The sequence below is a fragment of the Octopus bimaculoides genome, chromosome 11 (assembly GCF_001194135.2).
Source record: "Octopus bimaculoides isolate UCB-OBI-ISO-001 chromosome 11, ASM119413v2, whole genome shotgun sequence".
Lineage (NCBI taxonomy): Eukaryota > Metazoa > Mollusca > Cephalopoda > Octopoda > Octopodidae > Octopus > Octopus bimaculoides.
In genome coordinates this window covers 40,697,321-40,706,769 of record NC_068991.1, presented here as the reverse complement: position 1 = coordinate 40,706,769, position 9,449 = coordinate 40,697,321, and the positions used below count along the sequence as shown (strand labels likewise).

At 35.8% G+C, this 9,449-nt stretch overlaps 1 protein-coding gene across 4 annotated transcripts in view; it reads right to left on the bottom strand.

Moving 5' to 3' along the window:
- Window positions 1–9,449, bottom strand: part of LOC106868475 (repetitive organellar protein) — a 73,284-nt gene that overhangs the window by 39,535 nt on the left and 24,300 nt on the right. For 3 of the 4 annotated variants that reach the window (XM_014913752.2, XM_014913756.2, XM_014913753.2), the window contains exons 9-10: window positions 8,662–8,700; window positions 2,928–3,051 (exon numbers count right to left, since the gene is read on the bottom strand). In XM_014913752.2, the coding sequence (XP_014769238.1) occupies window positions 2,928–3,051; window positions 8,662–8,700 (163 nt within the window). The remainder of the gene's footprint in view (window positions 1–2,927; window positions 3,052–8,661; window positions 8,701–9,449) is intronic. The other variant, XM_014913755.2, reaches the window with a different exon arrangement.

Here is a 9,449-nt window from a genome sequence, read left to right as displayed (position 1 = left end):
CCTCTACCCGGAATTCATTGCTGTACTCATTTCCAACCCTCACCTTACTGGCAGCATCTCTGTACATGGCTCGCACAGCTCTCACTAACCATTCTTCTATCCCAAGTTTCCTCATTGACCACCAGATAAGGGATCGGGGGACCCTGTCAAAGGCTTTCTCCATGTCAACGAAAGCCAGGTACAGAGGTTTATCCTTAGCTAGGTATTTCTCCTGCAACTGTCTCACTAGAAATAAGGTATCAGTAGTGCTTTTACCTGGCACGAACCCAAACTGCATCTCATCTAAATTGATTCGCTCCCTAATTAGTTGGGCTATGACCCTCTCTGTAACTTTCATAACCTGATCTAACAGCTTGATGCCTCTGTAATTATTTGTAATAGAAATAGGAAAAATAAAAGTGAACACAAAATAATGAGAGAATATGTAGATATGTGGGTGGATGGATGAGAATAGCTGCTTAAAGAAGTGCCAATATCTAACTGTGGAGGGTACCTGTGGAGGGTACCTGTGGAACGAGTAAACCCAGGAAGACATGGAATGAAGTGGTGAGAAAGGATCTTCAGACACTGGGCCTCACTGAGGAAATGACAAGGGACTGGGATTGTGGCAATCTTCTGTACTTGATAAGACATGTCAAGCTAAGTAAAAGTGTGGTCATCCATACATACAGGCATGTTCTTTGTAGGTGCTGATGTCACATAAAATGCACTAGTGCTGCATAAACACACCTGTGCTGGTGGCACAGCCAAAACAATTGGAATCTGGCCAGCTCCAGTCAAACTGTCCAACCCATACCAGCATGGAAAATGGACATTAAATGATGATGATAATGGTGATGTGGGAAAGAGTAGGTGCAGGATGGCTGAAAAAGTTAAGAAATTCATTTTGTAACCATGGATGATCCTTTTGAGAAGTACCCTGACCAAGCATCTACTACAGCCTTGGGCTGAGTGAAATTGAATAGCAAGAAGATCAGAGGATGGACTGAACCTGTTATTTAAAAGCCCAGCCTTGTCATTTGGCACCCAGCTGACCGAGAATTATATTAAGGGTACAAGCGTCTGTGGAATATTAATTTATTAGGAAGTAGTTCTCTTGATTGAATTACTGGGAATTGTAGGAGGTCCATTTAATGAAAGACAATGTATGGAATTGATTTTAATGGAAATGGAAACGTGTGCATGAAGGTCTGGTATAATATTAGGATATCAATGACATCAACAATAGAATTTTTTGACTTAATTGCAGTCTTCATTTAACCCTTTAGTATTTAAATTAGCCATATCTGGCTAAAATATTCTACCTTTTTTATGTTCAAATTGGCCAGATCCATCCTCTCATATCTATTGTACAATGTCATTCTAGAAATGTACAATCACATCATCGAAATCTTGAAGTTACGAGATAACATGCATGATTATTTCAAAGGAATGTGAATAAATAAGCATTACATTTGACAGAATAATGTGAATGCTAAAGGGTTAAAATTAGGTAGAAGGAATTTGTAAATATGCCTGCATCTGGTCAAAACCTCAGAACCTTTATTTAAATAATCTTTCAATATTTTATTTCAGCTCAAAAGGAAACTGATAAAACACTGTTAAAAGAGGGAAAAACACCTTCATCTGAATCCTGTTCATCTTATTAATGCTTATTTAACATGAAATGTAAAGCAATAAAGCAGTAGCATTTTGGCGTTAGGAAGGGCATCCAGCTGTAGAAACTCTGCCAAATCAGATTGGAGTCTGGTGTAGCCATCTGGTTCACCAGTCCTCAGTCAAATCGTCCAACCCATGCTAGCATGGAAAGCGGACGTTAAACGATGATGATGATGATACATACATTGAGTACTCTTGTCCTATGGTTGTAAACCCACTTACAAGTTATAATGTGTGTATATGACTGAATTAGTGAAGCTATTACAGCATTGGCGGAATATGAGGTAACAGGGTGGAAGAATGGAGTAAATAGAAAAGAGAAAGGTCAAGGCTATGCCATTTCATACCCATAAAGGTGAGTACAGATACAGTGACAACTGTTCGCATACATACAAAATAGAAAGGAAAGATGATGAGGATAACAGTAGCAACACCAACAACAGTGACAATAATAAAAATAACAGCAAGAATATCTACTGTAGTATGAGTATCCACTGCAATAATCAAAGGTAATGGGAACAAGTGGTCAAACCTGTCTATCTTTTTTATATTGAGCAACTTAAAATTATACTTTGTATTTTTTGCCAAAAACACTGATGAGGTAATTTGATAAAATTATGTAATTTTTAACAAATAATTGTGTAATCCTAATGGTTGATTTAGCAAAATACGTGTATGTTTTATAAAGCTTAAAATACCAAATATGCATTCTGTATTTTATTAATATTGTTACATGATTCATATTCTCATAGAAGTCTATCCTGCAGTTTGATGCCCCTCATCTAACTGCACTGGATACAGGAGGATAGTGAGGGAATGCACTACTGAGTCTGGACTTTTGGTTACATATCACACTTTACAGTGCATATATATGCTTGTATATATTATTTATATAACCACATGTCTGATAAGTTCAAGTTTGATAAGTAGAGTAATGAATACTTTGTGTATAGATGAATGTATTCATATCCAATGAAAGGGTTCATATAGAATATTTAATGCTTGTCAAATTACACCTTTATATGTAAAATATCTAGATTCTAGCAATAAGGAAGCCTCTTAGTGATCAACCAACTTGTTAGAAATAGCAGCCAAATTTCTTTCAAACCACACACTACAATCAAGAGCACGTATGAAATCAGGGATATACACAAATATGGAGTGATCACAAAATCTTGCTAATTTTGATCATAGGCTTGTTTAATCCAGGATAATCTAGGGATAAACAACATCAAACACCTAGAAAGGAGAGGTATATATTAAATTACCTTTCAAAGATATAGTCTTCTTGTTCTCTTCAAGATCATATTCTATTTCAGACCGAAGATGTCGTTCACTATTCAAATCACTGCCCAGCTTCCGGAGCAGGATATTTTTCTTTTCAATTTCTTCCTAAAATTTGAAAATGTTTAAAATAAATACACAAAATAAAATTTTTGAGTATGCTGTGATCCAGTCTACCCAGATACCTTACTGACTGGCTCACTAGGTTTCCTAACAACCTTGTTACTGCACATATGAGCAGGTGTGTGTGTGTGCGTGTATGAGTGAGAGAGAGAGAGAGAGGCAGGCAAGAAAGTTAAGAGCAACAGTGGGAAGGTGGGAATATGGTAGCTAAAATATTTTTTCAAATGTTGAGAGATACTGCCATGAAGCTTACTTCCAAAAACATAGTTCAAAAATTTAATTTTTTTGAAAAATACTCCCTTAACAACAAACATCATGATCCCTTTTATTTTGTAGTACCAATACCTCACTAATCTTAGGCTGAAAAGTGAGTTTTATTTTCATCTTAGCATTGTTCCAAACCATCAATTCTCCTTCAAAGCCAGAATAGCTGATAATATCCAAAATTTTGATAGCGACATTATTTGAAACCAGCTAGGAATAAATTACCCCTTTTTTAATACATACATTATATATATATGTGTGTGTGTGTGTGTGTGTGTGTGTGTGTGCATGTATCTTTCAAAGCCACTAGGCTATTCAAATTGTAAATTCTCACATCAATTGGAAATATATTTATTTTTTTTACTTTATACACATACATGCACTTACAGGGTTTTTGGGCTAAATTTGATGATTTTTTTTTTGTCTCTTTTTTTCAGAAACAGTTTGGTGTATTGGTGAAGTCAACAGCATTGGGGAGCATAAAGATTAAAAAGTTAGCTGACATGGAGGACTGGAAACCATTTGAATATCAGAAAAGAGTTACTTGTGTCATGATGATTCATGTGGTATGTCAAAATGCTGACATCATGATGATCCACAATGCTCTGTGAACGCCTGTAAAGGTTGTAAGACATGACATGGACAGCTACAGTCAGAAAGATGCATAGCAGATCTTCTGACTGCATCCACATGCTAGAATTCATCCAATAGCTGCTGGACAAGGTGATAGAAGATTTGAGCAAGGGAATCCAGGCTTTGGCAAGAGAGTCCCCAACATGAAGCTAGCCCTAAACAAGGACCTTCACTTCCATTTACACAGGAAGCATCAGGGAGAAATTCTAACAGCCAAGGCGAACCACTTGATGAAAGCAAAGAAGTGCTTGAACAAGCTGAAGCATCCTATTGAACTGGGAATGATCTGGGTTTTCTCAGATGAAAAATACTTCTGCTAGGACAAGTCCCACAACACCTAGAACAACAGGTGGGTTGTCTATAATCCATGTCCCATGTATTACAAAAAGCAAGTTCCTCAAACTGTGTTGGTCTTTCGGTGTGATTCAAGTGAGGGTAATGTCAAGCTGCCCCACATCAGTGAACACGGCCTTAAGCTCAATTCAGATGGCTACATGAAATTGGAAACTGTGGTGAAATCCTGGCTGGAGAGGGATGCTGCTTGAAGGCCATATTTGAAGCAGCAAGATTTGGCTCCTTGCAATACCTTCAGAAAGAGTCAGAAGTGGTGGTTGGAGAATTTCTACGTCACCAACCCCAATTTCCAGCCTTCTAATTCCCTTGATTCTAATCTCATGGATTACTATGTCTGGAGTGCGGTTGAGAAAGACACCAACTGCTCTGCTTGCAACACCAAGGCTGAGCTGGTGGCCAAGATAAAGGATGTTTAAAGATCTTACCAGGGACACAGTGAGGAACGCATGCACCAGGTTCATGAGCCATCTTAAAGGAACAGATCATCATCATTTAAAGTCCATTTTCCATGCTGGCATGGGTTGGATGGTTTGACAGGGACTGACCAGCCAGAGAGCTGCCCAGGCTCCAATTGTCTGCTTTGGTATGGATTCAATGGCTGGATGCCCTTCCCATTATGCCAATCATTTTACAGATTGTGCTGGGTGCTCTTCATGTGCCACTGGCACAGGTGCATTTACATAGCACCGGCATGAGTGCATTTTACATGGCACCAGCACTGCCACATGCAAGACAAAGACCTTTCAAGCTGGGAGAAGGATTTGGGGCACAACCATAAAGGATATGCCTGTATGTATGGATGACCATGATTTTACTTAGCTTAAATAAAAGCAGGACTCAAAACCATTTGAAGTAAACATCTAGATTCAATTTTACATGGTGCTTTCAATTCTTCCTCAATAAATATATTTGGTAATGGCAATAGCTTCATAATTATGTAGATATGGCAGCAGGTTAAAATGGACAACTTACCACAGGTGCAGGTATGGCTCTGTGGTAAGAAGCTTACTTCTCAACCCCATGGTTCCAGATTCAATCCCACTGCATGGTACCTTGGGCAACTGTCTTCTATTATAGCCTTGGGTTGACCAAAATCTTGTGAGTGAATTTGGTAGACATAAACTGAAAGAAGCCAGCTGTATATTTATCTCTGTGTGTATGTGTGTCTGTCCCCAACCACCCTTGACAATCAGTGTTGGTGTGTTTATGTCTCCATAACCTAGCAATTTGGTAAAAGAGACCAATGGAATAAGTACTAAGTTTAAAAAATAAGTCCTGGAGTCAATTTGTTTGACTAAAACTTTTCAAGGTGGTGCCCCAGTATGGCCACAGTCAAATGACTGAAACAAGTAGACCCCACTACCATATTAAGTCTTCTAAAACAAAATATTAATGGTTTTGACATTGCCATTACATACGACAGCATTTACGCCTGAGAAAATGATACTGAATAATAAACAATAATATTGAAAATAAACATGTAACAGTAAACAATAATGCTAAGAAGCAACAAGAAAAAGCAAATAATTTCTAATTTAGGCACAAAGAATGCAGCTTGAGACGTGATAAATCAAGGTTGTAATAAATTGAATTGACTATTGTACATTTCTAGTTTTCTTTAATCATCCTTAAATGAATGAAAAACCAGATTAAACTCAGAGGGATGAAACGCAGTTAACACACTGGACAAAATGCTTAATGGTATTTCACTTGACTCTTTACAATCCTAGTTCAAATATCATTGAGGCCAGTTTTGCCTTTCATCCTTTTAGAGTCAATAAAATAAAATACTGGTTAAATACTGGGGTTGAAGTAACTGACTACTCCCTCCCACGAAAATTGCTGGCCTTGTGTCAAAATTTGAAACATTATCATCATCATCATCATTATTGGGTCCATGGTTTTGACTAAGCCAATAAAACAATTATTTAAGGACAGCAGATTTACAAAATTGCTAGAACGTTGGATAAAATACTTTGCAGTATTTCTTCAGGGTCTTTTATACTCTGAATTCAAATCCTGCCATGATCAACTTTGCCTTTCAATCCTTTCAGGGTTGATGAAATAAGTACCAGTCTAGTACTGGGGTTGATGACAGCGACGGACCCCTCCACTTAAAATTGCTGGTCTTGTTCTGGGGGTCCATGATATTAACTAGTCCCATCTTGCTCAAAATTTCAGGCCTTATGTCTATGCTAGAAACATTTAATAGTGATGGATTAACAGACTCATTAGAATATCAAACAAAAGGCCTTGCTGCATCAGTTTTGGAGCTTTATATTCCAAGTTCAAATTCCACCCTTTCGAGGTAAAGTAAAATAAGATACCAGTCAAATATTGGGCTCAGTGGTGTCAACTATAATCTTATGCCTAAATCAGAAAATAAAAATTCTATGCAAAAATATTTTTATCAACAGTATATTAGAAAATATACAATAAAATTTCATTTAGTTAGATTACAATTTGTAACACCTATGCTGTGGTAAGTTAACAAATGTGAATACACCTTATTCTTTTTGTACACAGAAAAATAAGGAGATTGCTCTGATGTGTTTTATGGCTGATTGGCTACTCTTCAGAGGAAAAGTAGCCCTTCATCCTTCTGCCTACAATAGCAATTGCTGGTTTTCTGTGTGAATAACAGAATATATTCACCACTTTAGCCTTGCACAGCATTGGTTACAAACTAGCCTAACTAGATTAAATTTGTTTTGAACAACAACAATTGTAGAAAGAAAAAGAAGGATCTGAAACTGGAAATAGAAATCTGGGACAGTTGTACATTTTCCAAGAGTATCCACAACATAAATAAAATAACAGCTCTAATTAAAATTTGATCTCCACAAATAATGATGTCTTAAGATGGCACAAGGCAAGAGATTTGAATTGAGCACACAACCTTTCCACTTTATAAATAGTACATGAATAGTATTTATTTTATTTACCCTTGATGTATGGAAAAAAAGAGTCAACTTCAATGGGGTCAGAACACAAAAACTAGAGTGATAAAACTAAACAATTTATAGTCAGTTGCTCTATTTTTGCTTTCTTTATTTTTTCTTTGTCTCTCAACTGCTCATATTTAAAATTTTCTTTCCACTAAACACGAAATAGAATATTGTGATGTTCATATTTTCCCAATCATTTAGTTTAGGAGGAATGAGGTGAAATAGCCTAACTAATGATTAAAACCATATTACAACCTTGGCTTAATGGCAGCTTGACACTTGCATAATTCCATATTGCCAGATAACAAAAATATTATTAAGAAAACAATAACCAGGCAAAGTATTAATGTCACTTCAGCAACATGAATGCTACAATTAATGGGATACGAACACTTGTTAGCATGCAGGAGGATATGAATGGTATAGCACTCAAGAGGTGAAGAATGCTAAAATGAGAAAACATGTCTACCTGAGAAAACATGGTACAGTAAATATGCAAAAATGAATGCTACAACAAGCAGGAAAAATTAAGTGACAGAGAAAACAGATTAACACAAATGCTGCAGTAAACAAATAAACAACAGTTATGAATATAATTGATGTAGAAAACATTGGAAATTAAAATCCATGTGAAAACAATGGAACATGAATATTACAGCAAGCGGGCAAGCGTGAATGCTACAGCAAACGGGCATGCATGAATGGTACAGCAAACGGGCAAGCATGAATGGTACAGCAAACGGGCATGCATGAATGGTACAGCAAACGGGCAAGCGTGAATGCTACAGCAAACGGGCATGCATGAATGGTACAGCAAACGAGCATGCATGAATGCTACAGCAAACGGGCAAGTGTGAATGTTACAGCAAGCGTGAATGCTACAGCAAGCGGGCAAGTGTGAATGTTGCGGGCAAGCGTGAATGTTGCAGGCAAGCATGAATGCTACAGCAAATGGGCAAGAATGAATGCTGCATCAAACAGGCAAGCGTGAATGCTACAGCAAGCAGGCAAGCGTGAATGCTACAGCAAACAGGCAAGCGTGAATGTTACAGCAAACGAGTAAGCATGAATGTGGCAGCAAGCATAAATGCAATAGCAAACAGGTAAAAAATAAGCATGTATAGGTAAATATGGAGGTTACATCAAGCAGAAAAAATAGAAATACTACAGCAAGCAGGGAAATATGAATACATAAACAACTATGAAGGATACTGCAAACAATTTAACACAAATTCCAAGGTAAACAATGAAACTTTATACTATAGCAAGCTACGAAGCATGAATAATGAAAAAATAAAGCAAAGATAAAATGAAAGCAAGAAATAATGTTGCTAAAACAGACAAAATAAACACATACATAAACCAAGCTAACGCAAAATTGAAACAATTTAGTCACCTCAGTTTTTTTCCGTAAATTGCGTTCTCTCTGTATAATCTAATATAAAATTAAAAGAAAACATACCTTACAATCAGAAATACATGCTGTAGCAGAAATTTATAATGCAGGTTTAGATACTGAAAATTGTATGTGGTTGGCAAGTAACTTGATCTAAGTTCTTATGTTGAAACTAAAATAATGTGCATTGTGTTTGGCCCTAGAAGCCATTTAAAATAATCATTACCAGGCACAGCCATAGCTGCATGGTAAACAAGTTCACTTTATAAGCAAGTCAACACCATTTATTTAACCCTTCAGCATTCAAATTACTCTGAAAAGTGTTATACTTATTCATTCACAATGTTTTGAATTAATCATGCATTATCTTGGAGCTTTCAAATTATAATACGTATACATACATACATATGTATATATATACATGTATATATACATATCTATAAACATATATATACATATACACATATATGTACATATATATATATATATATACATATGTACATATATATATAAACATATATATATATATATATACATACACATATGTACATATATATATACACATATGTACATATATATATACACATATATACACATATATATACATATATACACATATATATACATATATACACATATATATACATATATATATACACATATATATACACAAATTTATACACATACATATATGTATATACACATATATATATACATAGATACATATATATACATACACATATACATACATATATATACATATACATATATGTATACATATACATATA